The 26,089-nt window shown below is 35.2% G+C and overlaps 1 protein-coding gene and 1 long non-coding RNA gene across 2 annotated transcripts in view; one reads left to right on the plus strand and one right to left on the minus strand.

The window, feature by feature from the left end:
* Positions 1-10,794, minus strand: part of LOC106872434 (integral membrane protein 2B) — a 31,030-nt gene extending 20,236 nt beyond the window's left edge. The window contains exon 1 of the mRNA XM_014919437.3: positions 10,602-10,794. Coding sequence (XP_014774923.1) covers positions 10,602-10,682 — 81 coding nt within the window. The 5' untranslated portion in view covers positions 10,683-10,794. The remainder of the gene's footprint in view (positions 1-10,601) is intronic.
* A 5,368-nt stretch (positions 10,795-16,162) lies between these two features.
* LOC149134481 (uncharacterized) lies at positions 16,163-21,002 on the plus strand. Its single transcript, XR_016242927.1, has 2 exons — positions 16,163-16,948; positions 20,827-21,002. It is a non-coding gene; the product is annotated as an uncharacterized LOC149134481 (long non-coding RNA).
* Positions 21,003-26,089: the final 5,087 nt, after the last annotated feature.

Here is a 26,089-nt window from a genome sequence, read left to right on the forward strand (position 1 = left end):
CAATATGAGCCTATTTTATGACCAGAATGAATGCAGATATTCTGCAAACATCAAAATTGAATGAAGAAAACCATCTACACCAGCAAGGTTGATGTTTGGGTCCCACATCTGTTGAATGTGGCTAGCTCTACCCAATAGATTTCCATCTGTGAGTTGTGGCAGAAACATGGAGAAAACAATCCTTTTATTTGAAGAGAATGGTAACACAGGACAAACAAACAAACAAAACAAGAAGACTGTCTTTAACAATGTGAAACATAAACAATCATGGGAGAAGTGTGGTGAACCACCGCACACACCCACCAATGCAGGACTTCACCCAAAGAAGGTTGTGCTTTCAATTTGATAGGACTCATCTTCTTTCTGTGGACTGGACAAACTGGTCAGAGTGATCCACCAGAAGCATCCAGCACTTGGTAATTAATAGCATTATCTTTCATCATGACAGTGCCAGACTGCACACTTTTTTGCAGACAGCAGAAGTTACTGGGCTTAGATGAGAAGTTTTGCTGCACCCTCTATAACTGCCCAACCTTGTGCAATTGAAAACTCATTGAATGGACAGACCTTCAATTCTGAAGAGGATGTAAAATTCACCTGGTGAAGCTTTTCACCAGTAAAGACAGGAAATTCTTTGAGCAGGGATAATAGTTACCAGGGTAGCAAAAATTCACACAAGTGCCAAGGAATGTTACTGCCTACTTATAAAGGTAGAAATTCCAGGGTTAAGTGAAATGTTTTTGTATAACACAGATAAATTAAGAAATGGAGTTAAACACAGATGTTATTCAAATCTTTATACTTCCGACATATGTTTCGAAGAAAACATTGATATTATTCCGGAGGGAATAAAATGATGTAAAACGATGCAATCATCTCGTCAGGATAGTGGGGGAAACAACACACACACATCAATAAGCCATTTTAACTGAATGTGATTACTGTGTATATGATGAAGGGGAATGCTGGCAAGTTATTTTTTAAAAAACCATTAATAGATCTATTAACAGTTTTTTAAAAAATAACTTGCCAGCGTTCCCCTTCATTATATATGCAGTAATCACATTCGGTTAAAATGGCTTAGTGATGTGTTTAGATGATTGCATTGTTTTACATCGTTCTGTTCTCTCCAGAATAATATCAATGTTTTCTTCGAAACATGTCGGAAGTATAGAGGTCTGAATAATACCTGCATTTAACTCCATTTCTTAATATATATATATATATATATATGTATACAGAGAGAGAGAGAGAGAGAGAGAGAGAGAGAGAGAGAGAGAGAGAGAGAGAGAGAGAGAGAGAGAGAGAGAGAGAGAGAGAGAGAGTGGTCTAAAGTTGACAATATTTTGTTTCTTTTTTTCAGGAATAGTTACATCTATTGGTGAACATTCAATGGCATTGGAGAGCAGAAGATTAAAGTTGGAGTTGAGAGGTTAGCAGATACGGAGGAATGGAAGCCATCTCAATATTGGAAAAGAGTTACCTGTATCATGATGATTCACACTAGGCATCAAAATGCTGACATCATGACTGTTGCTCAATGCTCTGTGAACACTGTAAAGGCTGCAAGATGTGACATGGGTAGCTGCAATGGAGACTATGAAGCCATGGCCAGCAGGAGGGGAGACAGTGGGCCTTCTGTGCCCACATGAACAAGGTGATGGGAGATCGGGGCAAGGGAATTCATGCTTTGGTAAGAGAGATGGGTGCTGCAGTTGCAGCTGACCCTAAGTGAGAACTTTCACTATCACTTGTACAAAAGGTGCAAGGAATCAACTCTGAAAGCCAATGAGAACTGCTTGATGAAGGTAAAGAAGCTCCTGAACTGAAGTATGTTGTTGAGCTGAGGATGATCTGATTCTTCTCAGATGAAAAGAACTTCTGCCAGGACCAGTTGCACAACCAGAACAACAGGTAGCTTGCCTACATTCCATGTGATGTCTCATGTATTATGAAAACCAAGTTCTCCCAAATTGTGACGACCTATGGGCGTGTCTCCAGTGACAGTGACATAATGTCATTCCCCATCTTAGAACAGGGCCTTAAGCTCAATTCAAACAGCTATGTGAAGCTGCTGGAAGGGCATATGTTTGGCAACAGGATTTGGCACCTTGTCATATCTCTGGAAAGAGTTATAAGTGGTTGTCAGAGAATTTCTATGACTTCATCAACCCCAATTTCTGGCCTCCTAATTCTTCCAAATGTAATCCAATGGGTTATTACATATGGGGTACAATTGAGACTGACACCAACCATACAGCCTGCAACACCAAGGCCAAGCTGGTGGCCAAGATCAAGGTGGTGCTGAAAGATCTTTCCAAGGACAGTGAGGAACAGATATGCCAGGTTCCATAGCCATTTTAAGGCTGTGGTGGAAGCTGAGGGTGTCTACTTTAAGTAAATTGTAATCTCCCAGCCACAACCTACTTGGAATTGTTTGATTTTTAAAAAATACTTTTATTTTTAGATGGGAGATAGCGTTTTCTTTTCCTTTTATGAAGGCTACAAATATTTATATACAAATTAAATTCCCACACATTTTCTTTCCATGTAAATTTTATCTCTTGTTCCTTAGGTTTTAGCATTAACTTGGGAAAGTAAGAAAGCATTGCAAGATTTGTGTAGTTCACCAAAATATAGAACTGTACATGTACTTTTTGATATTCAGATGTTTATATATTCTTCAGAGTTGAAAGTTCAAATTTTCTTAACTTCATCACATAGCTGGCTTACAAAGTCAGTGCAATCAGGATACATACATATATTCAACAGATAAATAATAAAATTAATTAAATCATATAGTAAGGGCTCAGATGTTGGTTACTGTGGGAAAATTAATAATTAGAATAGAGAGGAGAAATATTGCCAAGATCCAAAAAGCCATAGGATGTGCTAATATTGAACTGAGGCTTGAAAGTAAACCAATTAAGTGGGCACACATATGGCTGTGTGGTTGTGCCTGCTTTGTAACCACATGAATCCAGATTCAATCCCACTGCATAGAATCTTAGGCTGATCAATGCTTAGTGAAGTTAGCAGAAGGAAAGATTGCACACACACACATGTATACAAATACCCAAAAGTAACTTGTTTTAGTTGTTGCTTTATTGCTCTGTCTACTTGTGTATATTTTCCAACAAAATACCTTGTGGTAACACTATATAAATAAATGTCTAGGACTATGGATTATGTGAACAGTATTCATAACTTTAGTTTGGATGTTGCTTAACCCTTTTGATACCAACTTGCCCTGGACCCCCTGTATTAATGTGATCTAAATTTAAACTTTCCATCAATATTTCACATTAATTTATGTTTCAAACTCCAGCTTAATAATGGTGTTATTTTATTAAATTCTTCATCATCATTGTTTAATGTCCGTTTTCCATGCTGGCATGGGTTGGACAGTTTGACTGAGGTCTGGAGAGCCAACGGCTGCACAAGGCTCCAATCTGATCTGGCAATGGTTCTACAGCTTGATGCCCTTCCTAACGCCAACCACTCCGAACGTGCAGTGGGTGCTTTTTATATGCCACCGGCACAAGAGCCAGTCAGGTGGGCCTGGCATTGATCACGTTCGGATAGTGCTTTTTACGTGCCACTGGCATGGGGGGTGGCAGTCAGGGGTTAGAGCAGAATGTAATATTGGTCACTTTACAAGTGTCTTTTCCTTCTACATTATCCCTTTCTTTCTTTTCTTTTTAATTATGAAACTAATAAAAGTAAAATCACATCCTTTATAACTTCCAGAATAACATTTTAAGTGATCAAATTTGTTGATCACTATTTTTAAATTTCTCAGACCACAAGAAACCACTCTCTTAACTAGCAGACCATTTTCGTCTTAATTGCTGTACGTCTGCTCTAAATACTGCCAATAATGATGATTGTCCTTGAAAATCTAAATTTAAACTTAATAGAAGAAATTGCTTTTCACAGGGAACATTTTTCATTCTCAAGAGACTATTAGCATGATATTTAGTATATAAATTTCAGCCACATATTTTCATAAATTTTAATAATCTTATTCATATATTTCTTAATATTTATTATGTTATTTTTTGAAAGTAAATTAATTAAATTTTGTAGTTTTTCTTTTAAATATAAATCTAATGTACAAAGACCTAAATCCTGGAATGTATATAATTGCTATGTATGGAATTTCTGTGTCTTATCATATATATCATTACAGAAATGTCAGTGGAGTCATTAACAATAATTAAATCATGTTTCAGCTGGTTTATAAAATTAACTCTATTGTAAAGAAAAAAAGTATTTCTTATAATATTTAAGAGCAGCACAACACATTAATGTTTCAAATGTCAGGGTTTTGTAAATTCACTTGTCATTCAAGATAATATGTTGTTTTTAAATAGGTACAAGGTTCTTTTAGTAGAAAATTGTTTATTATATGATAACTAGATATAGCACCTGACTTGATAAAAAGTCAGGCCATTACCATCTATAATAACAGTTTGTTAAAAAAAAAAAAAAGACAGACAAAACAAAGCAAAAAAGTATGCAGATCCTTTAAGTTCAAGTTACAGTCAATTGAATGGCCACTACATTTTAGTAAAAGCCACTTTAAATAAACCCAATCACATACAAGAATCTCATATCACCTGGAAACAAATTGGGTTTCAGTCCTTTTGTTATCTGAGAACTGGATCTGTCACCATTTGTTATGTGTATCCCTGTATCAGTTGTCAAGTCTCAATCTTTATTAATAGTCTAGAATGTCATTATAAACTTCAGTTGTAAAGTTTGTATTTTGTTCACTATCACTATCTATGTCAGTGTTTATTTGATCTGCATGAGCTAAATCTATTTTGTCCACCCTTTAGTATTACAGCTGTACCATATTCTGCTGCTCGAGAAGACCCTGCCCACCACAACGGAATTGAGAACCTAAAAACTAAGCTAACACATAAAAACAACTGACACTGGTGTCTCATAAAAAGCACCCAGTACACTCTGTGAAGTGGTTGCCTTTAGGAAGAGCATCCAGCCAGAGAAACCAAATCAAAATAGATGATGGAACCTGGTGCACACCTCGCCCTTGCCAGTTCCTATTAAGCTGTCCAACCCATGCCAGCATGAAAAGTGGACGTTAAATGATGATGATGGTTATATTCGAAATCTAGTTTATTGCAGCTCGCAATTCCTTTTGCAGCGGTACCAAATTAGGTAGACCACCTGTGCAACAATGTCATGTCTCATGGGAATGTAGTATCTTACAGATATTTTTGGACAACTACTGATATGATATAACACTTTCTATCACAACATGGAAGTTTAGAGGCATTCTTACCATTTTGTCAATCAGGTATTTAGTAAACCTCTCTTGTTCTTGTATACCATAGGCATAATCATCTAGGTGAGATGTGAACTTCTCACAAGTCCAGAAAAGGTTGCTATTTCTGGCTTTCTCTAACTTGTGGTATGACGTGTGTGTGTGTGTACTATATGTTCACGTCCACTATCCAACAAGTGGTGTCATTTGTTTGCTATTTTCCATGAAAATATACCCGGCTATTGAGTGGTTCATGCTCAAAAGACAAGGGGAAGCAGATGAGAGCTGCTAACAAAAAATATTGAGTTGTAGAAAAATTTCCACAACAAATTTCATCTGACCTTTGTAAACAGGGAAATGTGAACTTAAAATGATATTTCACACTGATTACTGCAGTGTTTTTTGAGGCCAATTCCATAAATACTTGCAGAATAATTCTTTTAATTTCTTCAACCTGTAGTAATAGATTTACATACTTTCTCAGTGATTATTTCTCCAGATTTCAACTTTTCCCAATGTAGGATATTTAAATGGTGCATGTTTATATTCACAAAAGCACCATTTAGGATCAAACTTCTACTTATTACTACCAATATGTGATAGTATGATCAAGATCTTTGTCGCTGTCTTGCTTGTTTCATTCAAATAAAATTTAGAAAACATTTAAAGCAGCTGTTGAATGAATTCAATGCATGTATGGAGATATTCTGAGGCTTTCTTCACATGAGGCTCACATAGTTGTATGGAGTCTATAAGACTCATTTAAATCATGTCTTCTGCACTATTTAGTCCTTTAGTTTCAATTTTATCAAATTCATCAAAATCAGGTTGATCCGTGTAATCATTGAGAACAATCTTAGATTCAGTCAGATTTTGGTGCTCTATGATAGGAATCAGACTCTTTCAGCATTTATTAATTTCTTTGGGATACAAGCAGATTTTAAATTGATAAAACTTTCAAGTTTCAGAGGTTTTGTTGTTACCAAAACAATATGGCTTTCATACCTTTAATAGATAAAAACAAACATTTTATTAAATCATTAGTGTCCAGATGTTTCATTCTTGCTGTAGAACATTGCAGAAGTAAACAAAATCTGCTGTATCCAGTTCATCAAATACAAGTTTGTTATTATTGTTTAGGTTGGTGTCTACAGTGTTTATCCAAATACACCCCTGTTTCCAAGGTATCCTTTTACATCTAGAATGTTTATTCAAATGATGGCTCAAATTATTACATCAAACCTTAAATAGATTCATGTCAACAGGCAAACGTGGAAAAGCATCATAAATTGGACAATGTATGATGAATATAGAGGAAAAATTGTTTGGAAGTGACTAAACCGATACTGAGAAATATATTAAAAGATTAAAATTATTGATTTAAATCAAATGTTTCTTATGCAAGATGGTATATTTTAGCAATACATTTGGATGATTTGAACTTAATATATAATTAGTAAATATTTAATCAACTTGTGAAAATAGCAGCCAAATCTCTCTCAAACTGTAACAGTCTAGGTTATATTGAATTATGAGGTCCTAGATACACTATAACTGAATAAAAGACGAGGTGGTCATGGCTGGAGCATCTCTGATTATAAGATGGCTGTATCAGGACTAGTTTAAGATTACATGAAAAACAATCCCAGAAGGATTAAATACAAAGTCAATCTTTACAGGATTTGAAGTCAGAAGAAAGAAGGATAAAACTAGGTACTACAAAGCACTATCATTTTAAGAAGACAATAAGTGTACAATCTCAAAATTAGTGGCTTGCAATTTAGAATTACACAAATATCAGTCATTCATTCAAGCTTTAAGATTAAATTCTCCACATCAATAGAGAGAATTGGCACATTTTCCTTGCTTCAAGGAAGAAATAGAGACAGAGGTACAAAAAAAAAAAAAAAAAGAAGTTCAAAATCCCTCTAAGATCTTCAGAACCTGACGGAGAATAAAAGTACACGTAATAGATTCCAAAGTTTACTAAATCAGTGCCAGCCTGTTTGGTACATCTCAAACAGTCATCATGTACAATCACTGACTTTACACAATGCCTTGTCATTTCTTTCACTAAGACAATATTTCTGAACAGTAGCACTTTGTAGCACAATAATATACTATAATGGTGAATCTTGTTTAGAGCTTAACATGTTGGTTAAAGAGAGAGCTATGTTCCATGAACAGTTGTAAGGTTGTGACAAATTTGATAGTCGTACGTGCATTTAATGTTCACTGGTTGAATCAACGGGGTGACAAGATATAACATAATATTTTAATGTACAAAGAAAAATAAGCAGTGAAACATTCAAAAATATACTGCAAGTTAATGGTGAGAAAAGATGGAATTTTTCCGTAGCTTTTTTTTTTTTATTATTCATCATATAGAAATTTATTTTGATAACTTTGCATAAATTATACTACTACTACTACTACTACAGATACACACACACACACACATATATATACATATATATATATATATATATATATATATATATATATATAAAGGAAAGAAATAGAAAGAAAAGTGAACCTTACAATATTTTGATAATTTATCTGGCAGACCTTTAAGATAAGCTTTGATATTCTGTATGATGTTACGTAGTAAAATAATAAATGTAAAATTGGCTACAAGGAAACATTGTATAGAAATAATGAATTACGAAAAATAGATCTAAAGCTAAATGATCATTTCTAAAATATTGGAGTAGATTTCTATATTATAAACAACGACTGGCCAGTTATAATAAACATACTGATAAAATAATGTCCAATAGTAAAACAGAATGACGGAACTGATAAAATGTAGAGTGTGAGAGAGAGAGGATATTATGATATATATACAGACTGATAAAATAGTGTCCAGTGGTAGAATACAGAATGATGGAACTATTTAAAAGTAGAGAATATATAATGGAGAGGATGTTTTGATGGCTGCTAGTATTGATTTCACCAATCTCAACAAAATAAAATATAACTCATCCACGCAATAACAGCAATAAAGTAAAATAATAACCTCTCTGAGGCACGCACAAATACATACATTATATGCATGTATGCCTATGTATGCAAATATGAAATAATATTGAGAGAGAGCACAAAGAAGATATTATTTTCTTAGTTACAAAATATTTTTATGAAACAATCCTTTTTACATTAATAATAATGTTATTATATAATTAGCAATACATTAGGAGAGCAATGCGTGTTTGTTTTGGCTGTTTAATGTACACTGCAGTATCTAATTGAGACTTGCTGAAAAACCAAATACTGTTTATTGAAATAAACTAAACAGAAAATTTGACATCTTTCAATTAGCAAAACATTACTATCAAAGATATCAGCCTTCTCCTTCGACTGTCAAAACACGAAGCTCATTTATATAACGCACAGCTCACTATATATATACATATACCCCAGTCACACAAGCACGAAGGCAGAATAAAACAGGATATATATACATACACACGAGCTATATTATAAGTTAAATATAGATTCTTTACAAAAACCGTCACGATCGACTTTTCAACGAAAATCACAACCAGCACTGTTCTATAAAAAGAGACAGACGGAAGGATTGCAATAATTCATAACACCATATATATATATATATATATATATATATATATATATGGTCGATCTAATCGACAACCCGTCTCCATAAATTGAAGGCGTTGTCCCAGAATCATTAGCGCGTTGGGCAAAACGCTTAGCGGCATTTCTTCGGGCTTTGCATTCGGAGTTCAAATTCCACCGAGGTCGACTTTGCCTTTCATTCTTTCGAGATCAATAAAGCAAAATTGCTGGCCTTGTGCCAAAATTTGAAGCAATTATCATTATTATTGCCTTTCATCTTTTCAGGGTCGATGAAATAAGTACCAGTTAAGCACTGAACCCCGCTCCCCAAATTTCAGGCCTTGTGCCTATAGTAGGAAGGATTATCGTTATTAGGATAATGAATTGGCTGAATCACTAGTGTCTGACCAAAAGCTTTGCGGTATTTCTGACTCTTTACGTTCCGGGTTCAATTCCCGCTGAGGTCCATTTTGCCTTTTATTCTTTCGGGGTCGATCAAAATAAGTACCAGTTTAACATTGGGGTCAATGTAATCGACTAGTCCCCTCCCTTGAAAAAATTCAGTCCTTGTGCCTATAGTAAAGGATTATTATTATTGAATTGATTTCAGGAAAATGGCTGGTCACTTCATGGAAACATTATAATATAGCAACAGTTGAGAGCCAATTCTTACTTAAATAATTAGGTACATTAGTGTTTTAACACAAAATCTATAGAATGCCATTGAAAAAAAAAAAAAAAGAAAAGAAATTAAAGAGATCGAGATATTATTTACCAGACAGACAGTACAAACAGCAACAAAATGCAAACGAAATACAAAAATGCAGGCTTGTTAGTTCCAGACATTTAAAAACAACGCAATATACACATACATTATATATATATATATATATATATATATATATATACGCAGCAGGCAAGGTAATTATTAAAATGTCATTTTGAACAGCTAACACAGATCTGACGGAAGCAAAAAAAAAAAAAAAAGAAAAAGAAAAAAAAAAACCTACATTTGGAATTCGAAGGAAAAACTGAAGGAGGAAGGATTTGAGAATATAAGAAAATTATATGTAAAATACTTTTAAAGAATTAATGCGGCAACAATTTTAGATGTAGATTATTGATGTCTACTGTTTTTGTTACTGCCATTTGTTTTCCCTGATTGCATGCATAGGAAGAACATGAATGAGTATATACACACCCGTATATGTGTGTATACAGACAAGAGAGCAACGTAGAGGGAGGCGTGCTGCTCGTTTAGTGTGGAGCTGTTTACATAATATATGAAAACAAATAATATTGATAGAGCAAATAACATGGATGCTGAGTAGAAAAAGACTACTAAATGTACATCCTCTCTCTCTCTCTGTCATATCATATAGTTATATATATGCAAGATACACACACATTTATAAATGTCTCAGATATTCAACACTGCCTTGGCTTTGTTGTCTCGTTTTATTGAACATAATAAACACACACACACGTGTGTGTGAATATATATAATCTCACACTCGTTGAGGTTTACGTTATATATATATATATATATTTATATATATTTTTAAAGAAAACTAAATGGTTTATATACGTGCTGTTAAATGAGGTCAAATAAACGCCATTGGTGAATTAAACCAAAACAGAAAGCTTCTATAAACATCAACAACCATCTCCATGTTGTCTCCTATGTACATTGCTTATTTTAAATCTACCAAAATTAAATCTGACTTACCAACGACTCATTCAGAATATCAGGCTGTTCTTCGTCTGCTTTGGGCTTTTTGCCTATCGGCTGGAATTTATAGATAGTCATATTTGTCGGAGAAGTTCTGTCTTTTTTGTTGTTTTTCTTTTTTTGGAAGAGAAGAAAGGACAGAGCTAATGATTAGACACCGCTGCTGTAGTCTCACACAACATACACACACACAATAGAGTCACGACGTCATCGGAACATTTCCGTGAAACTTCGTAACACTTCGGACAACTACGTCAATACCTCCTCCCCTCTTTCCGCTTTCATGTTACATATATGCTTCTTATCTTTTTTTTTCTTCTTTTTCACATCTTTGTTAATATCTCATAAACAATATTAAATTGACCCTCACAGCTAATTTCGTTTTGTTTTACGGGTTCAGCTGATGACATGTCTATTAGATGATGCTGGTAAATGGGTACTTTAGCTATTTCAGTGCCTCAGCCTTACTCTCACCCGCGGAAATGGTATGAATGTTTTGGGTTACCTTACAGTTTATTAAAAGTCGTCCCTGCTGTTAATAAGGGAGAGAATGTGTATGTCTTTTTGACTAAATTACTATTGTCCACCTCTATATATACTGCTCTATTAAAGAAATCCTACGCTCCGTTAATTCTTTTTCTAATCCTCCTCTGCTTAACATCAGGCAATTTGCTTCTTGTATTTCGTCAGTCAAACTGCCGAAAACAGCCGTATCATCTTCAGACTACACCCTATTACCTTTCAAAGAAATGACACACTAAATAATGTAGTTAGGGACACATTCATGAACAATATAGTGGTCCTGAAAGCAATTCGTCATAATTAGTTTGTTCGCTTCCCTTAATAAGCCATACTATATATAATACTGTATAAAAGCCACATCCCTCTACACTTTACGCTGAACACTTTTGCTCTCTAGTATTTCCTTAGGAACTGCAGTCCCATCGAACTCTCTTTCTGCAGACCTCCAGCTAATGATGCTGAAACACCAACATCGATCTCAGTTGTCAGGGTACTAACTGCACTTCCTCAAGCAAATCAACAACAACAACAAAAAGAAAGAAACATGTTAATATTATGTAAACGAAATAAATGAAATTAATAAATCGAATGGAAGTTAAACAATTGGAATACTCCAATTGGCAAAATTAAATGAATAAAAGTTAACAAAATCTAATAGTTGTAAGTTTTGAACTTCCACGATTCGAATAGGACCTTGGTTGACAGCAACAGCTATAGAGTAAGCTACAGTTAGAGAACGCAGTATGATCTTCAACTAAGTGTACCCTGTATAAAAGGATCAGTGATTCACGCCTAAGATGTTGAACTGATTACTTCTATGCAACTTGTAGCTCGATGAGGGCAGATTAAGGACCACACAGCAAAATGAAACAAGCTTCTGAAATTACTGTCATCCAGTTTCTTTTTCTCTCTTGTACTTTATTTCTTTGTCATTTTCTATCGTTATTGTAAATTGATTACACACGCTCACATTGTATATATATATATATTAAAAATGGGGAAGACCAGTTTATGGGATTACCTTAGGTTTCCCGTCCATAAAGGATCTTTATGGCCGGGAAACCTAAGGTAATCCCATAAACCGGCCTTCCCCATTTTTAATGTACACTGTTCTATATCTAAGAGTGTGCTTCTTTCGGATTTATGTTTTTTTTTACAGACGATATATACATACACACACACACACACACACACACACACACACACATATATATATATATTATATATATATATATATATATATATATATATATATATATATATATATACATATTCCACTCGTGCGGTACCTTACAACTTTACTTTGTTATATATATATATATATAATATATTTATATGTATGTACAAAAGCATATCCATACATAATGCATGTATAGATAGATGTTGAATTATATAAACATGTTCAACAAAGCCATTTATCCAAGGACAAGTATTTAATTAAGAAAGATGTTTTTTTTATAAAAATAATGTCTTCTTTATCATATTTCCTATCAAATGTCCCCCCCCCCCAACAGATTAAATTATTTTAAAACAGACAATACTACAAATAAGCTCTTGAAATACGATGAGAGACAAAAAAAGATAATACAATATAGACACCAAAGTGGAGCAACGATTAATACTATAATATTCTTTAGATAAGGAGGTCTGTGGTAATTATCTAAAAGGAAAGTAATATAAAACTATTGCGCATGAATAAATAACTTCGTTAAATTTACAACGTATCTAAGTTCACGTAACTAGGTCGAGACAGTCTGTGTAGGATTATTAGATAAAATATTTCCAAACAAACACCAAATATTTGTTTCTGAGTGAAGTACATTATCTCTTTGTCATGGGAATGTGCACGGAATTGTTTCAATAGAGCAATTAGGTCTGTTAAAAGACCTATCCCTCTATGACCCTACCGTCCTTTCTTCTGAAATAGTCTACTCCGGACAACACTGTCCATTATGTTATTTCATTAAACGATAAGGTGTGGTTTCAGGAATATTTGGCTGTTATTTCCAGCAGGTAGAGTTATTTGTTTCGCTGGAGAGCATCCAGCAAATAGCTAACTCCATCCACCAGAGTATTAAAGTTACAATAGACTACCCTACTAAACACCCTAACCATAGATTACCTGTATTAGATACTGAACTCTGGCTAGAAACTAAGAACAATAAAACCAGAATCCTCCATTCACACTATACAAAACCTATGGCCTCCAAATACCTGATCCACCGGAACTCGGCTATTGCGGACAATGCCAAATTCAACATATTGATGGCAGACCTCGTCAGAGTAATGCGAAATGTCTCCTACATGTGCGACCCTACAGAATTAAAGAGACATATACAACATTTCGTCCACCGCATGCAGTTCTCAGGTTACAGCCATAAAGAAAGGATCAGGGTATACAAAGGAGCTATGAAGAAGTTTGAAACAATCAAAAGCAACGATAGGAATGGGATTTGCCCACTCTATAGGAGCAAATCATGGAACACCATAGAAAGGACTAAGAAGAAAATAGGGAAGGCAAGCTCATGGTACGATAGCCACAAGTACCAGAGCGTCATGTTCGTCGACACCACCCCTAGAGGCGAACTGGCGTACCGCTTTAGAAGGGCCCTAGACAAACTTAAGCTAAGAATTAAGGTTGTTGAAAGGCCAGGCAACCCTATTAAATCCCTTATCAGTAGAACATACCCTTTCAGTAGAACCCCCTGCACTGATAGGAACTGTATCGTATGTAGATTTAGCTCACAAACGAACTGCAAAACCAGAAATGTGGTCTATAGTATAAGATGTACAGAGGGACGATGCAGAAATAAGACAATGACATATGTAGGCGAAACAGCAAGGAGTATAGGGGAGCGGGCAAACGAACATTGGAGGGAACTTAAGGAAGGGAAGAACTCATCAGTTCTGTACCAGCACGCTGAGCAAGAACATAGAGGCTCAATCAACAACATAGAAATTAAAATCTTATCTACACATAGCAGTGATGCAGCACTTAACTGAAGCTACACACATAATAGAAGAGAAACCTAGCCTGAATAGGAAACTAGAATGGAACACTAACACACACCACTAACAAACCACAAACCACATGTGACATGTTACCCATAAACCAATAATAATATGAACAAAATATAATACAATACATAGATAAACAAATAGAATTAAATACTACATACGTTAACAAAATTTAATTAACCACAAAAAAAAACAGTAGATAAAAAAACAAAAAAAACAAACACACATGAACAAATAAATAAATAAGAACAAATACAAATGAACACGTATTAACAGAGAATATAGGTGATACAGACACTCCCCATACACACATGCACTTACAAAAGACACAGACACATTGAAGGACACGCATGCGTAGACACAAACAATAGGAATACAAAATACAAAATGGCTGATAGTTAGCAAGGTGAGACACACATAAGAAAGAAGGAAACAAAGGACCACTGATGATGTCACAGAAGTGTGACGAAAGAACTCTAGCCGAAATAAGATTAAGATTAATGTAATATAAAGCTGAAGCAAATTAACACCAAATATACAGTGCGTGTGTTTTTATTAAACTGGCAATATGACCATCCCCAAGTACAACAACATCTGTTTCAACACACGATTTCACATCAAAAATCTTGCAAAACAAATATATATATATATTTATATATATATATCATCAACATTATTTTACTCCTACTTTCTATGTTGTACACACAAACATAGAAACAGAACTGAATATTTATATGATTTTATCATAGCTGAGAATCTACATTTGTTTTCACATGATCTCTAATTATATTCAAATTTCACTCACTTAGCTGACGGAAATGAAATTATATAGGCAATGTAGTTATATAGTTTTCAGTTCAGTCACATTTCATGGCACCTGGGGAGTGTCTTTTACTATATCCTTGGGCCAATCAAAGCTTTGTGAGTAGATTTGGCAGACAGAAATTGAAGGAATCTTCACTTACGTATGCATGTTTACATTTTCTCTTCTTAATTTAGAATTAATTTTCACCAACCACTTGTTTGCTAGCAAGATTGTAAAGGAAAGCATCTTGTTTCATTGATCATCTTTTAAAAGGTCTTGTAGATTTTTATTGTTCCAGATAACGCGATCATTTATAGTGTATGAGTTAAGGAATTGCATTCTCTCCCCAAAACCCAAGTTCAGCCATACTTGGGTTGATATGTATCCTATTGCTCTTATAATACACTTAAGTTGTATCTTGGGTACTGGATTTGAAAACTTCTTATCAATAATCCTTTCTCTCTTCTGTATTTTCTGATCACAGTAGTGTTCAGATGGCAACTGATTTTCACAACACTATCATGGTGAATGTTTTAATTTTTAAGGTCCACCACTATTCTTTTGATCCAACATTGTTGGTGTTTTCTTCTTTTTTTGTGTTCTGTCCCAGACTGTTCTGGCTACTGCATTTAGAAGACATTCTTTTGCAGTTGGCAATAATGTAGTTGTTGTCTTCAGTTGCACATCCTACACTTGTTGTCTGTCAATATTTTCTACCTTTTATGCTGCAAGTAATTAGTGGGGATCCCTTGTTATTAAATTACATGGAGGTAGCTTTCAACATAAGGTATCATAAACTTGAGAGTACTCCATGTCAAGCTTTTGATATGATTTATTCTCTTTATGGCTTGCATGTTTTGTGCCTAATACCCATGCACTTTCTTCTTAAGGAATTGATCCATTTTTGTTGTTGTTGTTCTGATGAAAGAAAACTTAAGAGTGCTCTTTGGGAGGAGATATACATCAGCTCTTAGTTCATGCCTCTCCATAAGTTCATTAGCTATCCTAATGATGTTGTTTTCATGGTTGCAAGTTTGAGCAAGATAGTTACTGGCCTCTTTCATCTGCTGCAGATATTACTTCAGTGACACAATATGTATTCTATATGGAATCAATACAGATTTGAGACCACAGCCACCATCCTAGTGTGGGATCTCAAGCAAACAATCTATTTAGTTATATTTCAGGATGGTCATTTAGTTTTTTTAATTTTCTTGCCAAATAAACACACACTATATATTTGTTCTTCACTTCAAATTTATTATTGTTCTTATTTTAAGCCCTTTGTCCTGAAACCTTTTGTCACACATCCTGTGATCTCTTCAATGACTCTTCATCCTATGTGTCTCTTCCTGTTCTGTTTAGTCCATTCTGTCTTTCTGTGTTTATTTGACAAGAAAAAAAAAATGACCATCCTGAAATATAACAATATTTGTTTCAATACACGATTTCACATAAAGAATTTTGCAAAATAAGTACATAAAAAAAAAAATCTATTTAGTATTTTCCATTTATACTCTGCAGATTTATATTTTAATTTCTTAGTATGTGTGTGTGTGTGCTTGTGTGTGTGTGTGTGTGTGTGTGTGTGTTTGTGTGTGTGTATGTAGGTTTGTGTGCATATGTGTGTGTGCATGTGAATGCATATGCTGATGTGTCTCCTTGTTTTAACACTGTGCAATAGTTGTATCATTGTCATACAAGCAGTGGTCGGTCATTCCCAATCTTCCATGAAATGTGTCCAGCCCTGAAGATGGACTTAAAAACAAAGTGATGAGGTGGTGACAGAAAGAGCATAGAGAAGAAACTGCTTCAGTGAACTCCATGCAATCATGGTAAGGTGGACATTAAAATGATGATGATGTGGAGGGGGAAGAGGAAGATAGCACAGCCAGTAACAATTTTATCTCCCACATGAAGACTATTGCTCCAACTGATACGGGCATATTTGCAGAAGCTTGATGGAAATGGCATAAATTCATTTACAACTTATCCCCAAGTAAGTTACCTTAGCACTTTTCCATATTTTGAAAATACACACACACACACACACACACATATACATACATACATACATGTGTATGTATATACATATGTATATATATATATATATATATATATATATATATATATATATATATATATATATATATATATATATATACATTTAGTGTTTTGTCGGGGGAGAGTCATTCTCTTTTAGTGCCTTATAATTTAACACACTCACCGGTGAAAAGGTTGCAAGATGCAACGAAAATTTTAGAAAAATAAAGAAGGAAATAAACGGAAATTTTACCAGTGAGTGTGTTAAATTATAAGGCACTAAAAGAGAATGACTCTCCCCAGACACAACAGTATATGCTTCAACACACAAACTCACATAAAGAATCTTGTAAACCAAATCCAAAAATGAAGTATAATATACATGTATACGTGCATACACACATACATTCTCATGCCTCCCCAAATGTAACTGGGTCAACAGAGACAAGTGTAGAACATATTTAACTTAGAAATATCCTGGAACCAGAGTTTGCAGAAAACTTTTCTACTTTTTTGAAACTGTTGTGAAGTGACAAACCATTCTTAAGATTAAGAAAAATTCTCACAACACTAAGGTTGAAAGTTATTGGTGATGTCATTGGAGAGCAAATGGAATCATTTGATGTTAATTACTGGAATATTAATACCCTCACATATACAGCTGCTATCACTCTTCTAGAATACCTAGGAGAAATCTACAGTATACATGGTAAAGAAACTACTAAACAGAAGCAACTTAGATGGAAAACAAAACCTGAAGAAAACATCAACAATCTGTGCCACCATATTAGATGGTTAACCATGATAATAAAATGTAAGAGGTATAATAAGTTTACACATTGTCAATTACATCTTATGAATAAATTAACAAAAGTCTATGGTGACTCTTCACACCAAGCTCTTGAGAGAAGGTTAATTACTCTAAAATAGTGGTTCTCAACCCTTTTATTGAAATGAGTTTTCCCACAGACCCCTTTTAATATGTTTATCCTTATGTGTGTGTCCCCTGTTGTTATGTCCTGTTAATTGCATTTGTATTTGTGTAACATTTCTCTGAGGTTTTTTTTTTTCCATCCTTGTTTTCATATACATTTGCTGCTTTTTTCCAAGGAATCTAATGCTCTTAGCTTAGTTTTTCCTTGGGGCTGGCCAGATTGGAGCAATCTCAAGTATAACCAGCCGAAATTGCAAAGATAATCTAGAACTCAACTGAGGAAAGAAAACTCTGAATGACCTGTCCTTGTTTTCTTTGTATTGTCTGTCTGGATGTTTTGTTGTCCCCTTTTTTGTATCACCTAACTGTCTGGGTGTTTTGCATTCTTGTCCCATTTTTGTATTTTATATCATCATCATCATCATCATCGTTTAACGTCCGCTTTCCATGCTAGCATGGGTTGGACGATTTGACTGAGGACTGGTGAAACCGGATGGCAACACCAGGCTCCAATCTAAATTTGGCAGAGTTTCTACAGCTGGATGCCCTTCCTAACGCCAACCACCCAGAGAGTGTAGTAGGTGCTTTTACGCGTCACCTGCACGAAGGCCAGTCAGGCAATACTGGCAACGGCCACGCTCAAAATGGTGTCTTTTATGTGCCACCCGCACAAGCCAGTCCAGGGGCACTGGCAACGATCTCGCTCGAAAATCCTACGGGAGCCAGTCAGGCGGTACTGGCAACGGCCACGCTCAAAATGGTGCATCTTATGTGCCACCTGCACAAGAGCCAGTCCAGGGGCACTGGCAACGATCTTACTTGGCTTGCCGGGTCTTCTCACGCACAGCACACTTCCAAAGGTCTCTGTCAGTAGTCATCGCCTCAGTGAGGCCCAATGTACGAAGGTCTTTTATATATATATATAAATGATTTCTAGACAAAGACAGAGGCAAACAGAGTCTCAGCAAAATGAAACCTTTGGTGAGCATCAAGAAAGATAGGAGCAAGATATATTTCACCATATAGTTGCAAGAAGAAATGAGTCTAAAGAAGAGAGACAACAGCCTTTGATGGCTAATAGAAACAGGTATCAAAATTTAAGACAATGTGAGATTCAAAATGCTAAACGTTCTGCATAACTGTATGACAAAAATGACCCATGTAACAAAGCTGCAGTTGGAGAAATGACCAAACTTTGTCAGTGTGGTGTAAAGAAATTTACTGGAGAACCACCAGGAATGTGCTGTGGAAATGGAAAGGTTACACTGGATCTGCCTTAGTTATTTCAAGAACTGTTCGCTGGGGAAAGTCAATTCAGCAAACACTTTTTGTCAAGGCTCAAGGAGTACAACTCTCTGTTTGCAGTGACCAGCTTTGATCATAAAGATGCATCTGTACCAGATTGGAATCCATCTGTAAGAATTCAAGGTCAAATTTACCATCAACTTTGGGAAAATAAGTATGCTAAGGGAAGATATGCCCAGTGTTTTAATGCACCAACAAGGGCTGAAGTTGGAATTTTCATGTCAAGTGAGCCTACAGATGATAGAGATATTGTTCTTCAGTTGAAACAAGGTGGATTGAGAATTTCAGAGTTACATCAAGCCTCTGATCCTTTGATGTATCCATTGTTTTTTCCATATGGAACAGATGGCTACCACATATATTTGCAAGGGAGAAATTACCACCAAGGAAAGGTGAAATATCGCGATTGGAGGATTTCCTGACTCACCAAATATGTTACTTAATCCCAAACAATGCTGGGTATGCCTGCTAGTACGTAAATAAATATGCATACATCATTTTTGTATGTATGTGTGCATGTGTGTGTGTGTATGTGTGAGAGAGAGAGAGAGAGAAGTCATATATATATATATATACACAAATACACATACATATATATTATATATATATATATATATCATCATCGTTTAACGTCCGCTTTCCATGCTAGCATGGGTTGGACGATTTGACTGAGGACTGGTGAACCAGATGGCTACACCAGGCTCCAATCTGATTTGGCAGAGTTTCTACAGCTGGATGCCCTACAAACTCTGCCAAATCAGATTGGTGCCTGGTGTAGCCATCTGGCTTCACCAGTCCTCAGTCAAATCATCCAACCCACACTAGCATGGAAAGCGGATGTTAAACGACGACGATGATGATGATGATGATAGATATATATATATAATATATATGTATATGTATTTGTGTGTGTATGTGTGTGTGTGTGTCTTTGTGTCTGTGTTTATGTCCCTATAACTTAGTGGTTTGGCAAAAAAGACCGATAGAATAAATATCAGGCTTAAAAAATAAGTCCTGGGGTCGATTTGTTCAACTAAAAAACCCCTTCAAAATGGTGCTCCAGCATGGCTGAAGTCAAATGACTGAAACAAGTAAAAGAATATATAAATATATATATATATATATATATATATATATATATACACACACACACATATGTATGTATGTATATAGATATAGATATGAATATAGAGAGAAAGATAGGACCCTTCTGGTGTTCTGGGGGTGTGATAATCTCTTTAGTGTTATTGGCCCATGATAAAATGTATGCAGTACACTATAAAAGTGTTGGTAACAGCAAGGGCATCCTCCAGCTGTAGAAAGTATGCCAAGTATACCAAAAATGTATCCTACAAGGGAGTCACAGTTCTCTGACCCATTTAGGAGACTGGTAACTCTAAATAAGGACTCAAATTATGATAATTTGTCTAACCCATCCCAACATGGAAAGTCAATTAAAATAATGAAAATGACATGTATTGACTATGCACTTGTAAAACAAGTAAACAAGAGAAAAAGAAAATGATGTATTATAAAGAAGTTGTAAAATAAAATTAATTCAATGTATTCATATAAACTTTTTTTTTATTTTTCAGTGTAAAGTATTTCCATGAAAATATCAGTAACAGAAAAGCAAACGGTGTCTTTTGTAAATGTATCACTGAATAAGACAGTTGTTGAACTTTTTACATCTGCTATTAATATACTCAACACTGAATTAAAAAGTTAACTAGAAGTAATTATGTGGTTAGTGAATAAACAATATTAGGAACTGGCTACTTTTACTTCAGATATTTCAACAAATATGCAAGAGAATTCTAAACATGTTTTGGTTTTATTCAAGCCTTATTTTCAAAGCATTGATTTCACTGTACTAGTAAAGGTATGTGACTAAGTGGTTATGGTGTTTGGCTCATGATCACAAGGTTGTGGATTCAGTTTTTGGTATGGGTTGCGTGTTGTGTCCTTGAACAATGCATTTCGGTTCACATTACTCCAGTCTGCTCATCTTTGGAGACAGTATTCTCTACTGCCAACTGTTACATCCTGGATGATGTATTGAGTCATGAGTGTGAGGGCCAAGATGGCGCCTATGTTTGTTTGTGACAACATAAGAACCTAAAGCAATTAGAGAAAGCATGGTAATAAGTCATACTCACTCATGAGTGATATCTGCCTATATGTATGCCAAAATATTATTTTCAAATTTTAGCACAAGGCCAGCAATCTCAGGGGAGGGAGTAAGTTAATTACATCAATACCAGTGCTCAACTAGTACTTATTTTATCAACCCTGAAAGAATGAAAGGCAAAGTCAACCTTGGCAGAATTTGAATGCAGAGCATAAAAATGGATGAAATGCTGCTAAGCATTTTGCCCAATGTGCTAATGATTCTGCCACTTTGCTGCCTTAGTGTATGCCAAAAATATTGATAATATTTTTTGCTAACAAATATACAATGATGAAGATTTGTAGGTCTGGGAAAGTAGAATTGTTCAATAAATAAACTGTTCAGAGACACTATTTGCATGAAAATCAGTAAGTAAATTACTATTGGAGTATGATGCTTCTTTGGACCCATCAGATCCTGTCAAACAATCCAGTTCATGCCATCATGGAAGAAGAATGTTAAAATATCATGATGACGACAATGTAAATGAAGCTGATGATCATGATGCTAACCATTGTATACTTAATCTCAGTGAATGCTCCATCACCACTTTTGTATGGTGAAGACTATAGTTCATGGTTGAAGTGATAAGACTGTAACTATCTACAGTTGTCTTCTTTACTTGCAAAAACAATATTGGTTCCAAATTTTGGCACAAGGCCAGCCATTTCAAGGGAATGGGTAAGTCAATTACATCGACCCCCAATGTTCAACTGGTATTATTTTATCGACTCCAAAAAGATGAAAAGCAAAGTTGACCTCAGCGGAATTTGAACTCAGAACATAAAGATGGACAAAATGTTGCCAAGTATTTTGCTACGTGCACTAAATAATTAACAAATGATTTTTAAACTTCATGGCATATTTATTTCAAATTACCTATTTAATTGTTCAATCATTAACCTCTCAGTTCTAACTTTTTGTATTTCCAATGTTGTATGCAGAGAAGAAGGGGCCTCAGGTGCAAAGTCTGATCTGAATGTTTGCAACAAAGTGGAATCTACTAAAAGCAAGGCAGGGACCAAGTGGTTAGGTTAAATCTAGCAACTGATTAAGACTACTACTCAAGAACAAGAATAATACTTCTAATAGGCTTCCACTCACTTCCTGCCTGTCTATTTCACTCACAAGATTTTAGTTAACTCAAGGCTTTTATAGAAGACATTCCAACATGCTGTGCTGTGAGATTGAACCTGGAGCCACAAATGCATTTGTAAGCAGTGTTATACATATAACAATGTCTTCTGATTTCCTGATGGTTTTCATTCAGTTACTGCATTGGTAGGTGACTTCCTCTTGATGTTGATGGTGGGTAATTTTCTCCAGGACACAGGGGCAGTTTTTTTTTCCCAGTACACCTGCAAATGAAGCACTTGAAGGTTTGGAGGTTGTGTGAGGGATACGAAGGGTCAAAACTTAGAGGATAGTTTTGATGACTCACTAAATAGTCCAGGAAGGCTTAGAATAAAAGAAAAAATACATACAAGTGGCAGAGTTCCAACCAGCTAGCTGATTTAAAATACCACTCTTGGTCAGAGTTGAGGGGTAGTGTACAAAATGTGAGGTATGCAGAAAGCATGAGGGCTTGGTAATAACTGGGTCTAGTTGTGACAAAAGTCAAAAAGATTTTGAGAGTTAATGAGTTAGCCAGGTGATGGTACCAACAAATGCAGACAATTCAGATATCACCTCTGTATCAGCAATGTTGGAATAAGTGGAGTATGAGATGGAGATATTGTGTACATTGAAGTCATTGAAGAGAATGTGTTGACAGAGGTGAGAAAAGGTAAACGTATTTGATGTAAGATAACTGTTGGTATTTGAAGGCACTTGGGACAGCAAATGACTTAGAGAATGGAGAATGGAACTATGGTAATTGAAAGTATTTGTTGCTGATACTTAGATGACAGCAATGAGGGCAGAATGTGTGCATAAATGCAGGCTTCAGCTTTTAGAACAGAACTTTAAATATAGCACGATAAGAAATAGAGGATATATATCTCAGAAAGGAACAATATTTATGAGTAAGGTTTTTCTTGTTTTTATCACATTTGATTAAGTATATGTGCATACATATGTAGGGGAATCTTATCACTGGTATTGTGTATTGGTAAGTAATTTAACCTGAGATATTATTTTTTAGTAATATTCTATTCAAAGAAAAGTTCTGTTTACTTTATTAAAAACAGAAATAATCATGTTGATGCTTGCAGAGTTACTATGAAAACTTTGGCACTAATGCTAAATTCATTCATTGTCTTCAAAGAGATAAATTTACTAAATTTAGATTGTTGCTACAAGTGCCATAAAAATATTCAGTCATGATTAGCTCTGTCTTAAATATAATTTTCAAACCTAGTTGAAGGAGCATTTGTGTCTTGAGTAGTTTCACTTATTGCTGTAATCATGTACCCACAGATGAAGGCGTTCCCAAATCATCTTGTTATTGTAATAATCATATATTATCACTTTTGTCACCTGAGGCTAGAATATTATGTTGGTTTCAGATTTTGGCACAAGACCAGCAAGTACTAGGGAGGGGCTAAGTTGATAATATCAACCTCAGTGATCAACTGGTACATATTTCACTGAGCCCAAAGGGTTGAAAGGCAAAGTTGGCCTCAGCAGCATTTGAACTCAGAACGTAAAGACAAGGCAAACTGCTGCTAAGCATTTTCCCCAGTGCACTAACAATTCTGCCAACTTGCTGCTTTGGGCTAAAAATATCATATTGGTTTCAAACTTTGGCACAAGGCCAGCAATTTCAGAGGAGGAGTAAGACAATTACATCAACCTCAGTGTTCAACTGGTACTTATTTTATTGACCCCCCTAAAGGATGAAAGGCAAAGTTAACCTCAGCAGAATTTGAACTCAGAACATAAAAGCAGATGAAAAGGTGCTAAGCATTTTGCCTGACATGCTAACTGTTCTGTTAGCTTGCTGCCTTGGACTAGAATATTATATTGCTATGTAATATATATTGTGAGCACAAATATAAGTAAACCAAGTAGTTATATGAGTCTTGCCTTTCAATCAACATTTTGGCAGACAGAGAAATGCACATCCAACAGAAATATAGGTAGAAGATCCCTTCATTTGGAGTAAAAATGTTTCTTTACACCAGTGGGTCTCAGCAAGTTGTAGCTAAGTGCTTCCTTTCACCAAGTATTATCTTGCTTAAAAAACAATAACCCCCCCTCCACAAAAAAAAAAAAAAGAATTTCAGAATCAAACAAAGTTAATTTTGTGCACTGGTTTATTGACCCTATTTTCTTCTATCATCTCATTTATTATGTACCCCTGTTTAGATATTAGATATTTGCATGGATTAGGGTCTCCCATCTTAAATCTTTCATGGAAGTTACTAAAGAAGATAAGAACTTATATCATGAAATTACATTGTACCTTGGCACATCAGTTATGTTTTCTATGCACAATGGCCTTCTTATATATGAATTCCAACAAAGGCATTTTTTAAAATAATATTTTATTTGTAAAATAAACCATAACTCCTCTAAATACCCAGTGCTCCTTATAGTACCTCATTGACATTTTCCACCTCCCTGTAAGCTCACTACAACATGAGTGTTACAGCTCATGTTAAGTGCCACTCATATTCAAAAGGGAGTGTTACAGCTCAAGTTAAGTGCCACTCATATTCAAAAATATAATTCTTTTTACTTAACCACCCTCAATACCATGGACTTGACACCATTTGGTTGCTTGCCTTGCTGTAACTGGCTTTATCACTACCATACTTTTTATGCATGTTTTACTATGAGTAGTTGGGTCTTTTGCAATACTGTATATTGTTAATTCGTGGCCTGTTCACCTAGCTAGTGAGGTGAAATCTAAAATGATACAAAGCACATTATGACCAGTGATGTATAACAAAATCCAATAGTTTGGCCAACCGCATGATCATGTGATATCATTAATCCATATTTCATAATTCCATAATTCATAGGATCCCTTATCATCTCTTTCTTGAGAAGAAACATCTTTAGGTCAGCTTTCATCACATTATCCCAAGACTTTCCTCTTCTACAGATTCCACTAACCTGACACTTCACTGTGCAGCAATCATCCTTCAAGATATTGCTGGATCAGGACCTGGAACTACATAACAACAACTACCTGTGCACCATTGGATTGGTGGATCAGGAATGACCTAGAGCCACACAATAATAAGACCTCTGAATACTTTAGCCCTAATGAAACTCATCCAAACAGTAACCCTTCTCTTTTCCTCCGGTTATGCTTTCTACTCCACTTCACTCTTACTCTCCCATAAACGATATTGCAAAACTCAGTGCTTGTGTAAGTTTTCCACGCAATCAGTTAAATTATCAGCTAAAAACAAACACTTACTAAGCAGTAACAAAGTGTGCGTGCACGCACGCACGCTCACACAATTTATAAATGCACTTATATGTTTATAGCATTCATATCTCGTGAAGATTCCTTATTGTCATCCCTTTGGAACAAACCTTTTTCAATAACAGTTACTGGCTGATAACATGTAATAAATTTACAATTTGACTTCCACTAATTTTAATAGCAATAGCAGGTTAACGATAACACGGCAATTGATTAAAAAAATTAGAGATATGTACATAGGTGCAGGAGTGGCTGCATGGTAAGTAGTTTGTTTATCAACCACACAGTTCCAGGTTCAGTCCTATTG

This window comes from Octopus bimaculoides, chromosome 8 (assembly GCF_046866305.1).
Source record: "Octopus bimaculoides isolate indiv1 chromosome 8, ASM4686630v1, whole genome shotgun sequence".
In the NCBI taxonomy this organism is placed as follows: Eukaryota; Metazoa; Mollusca; class Cephalopoda; order Octopoda; family Octopodidae; genus Octopus; species Octopus bimaculoides.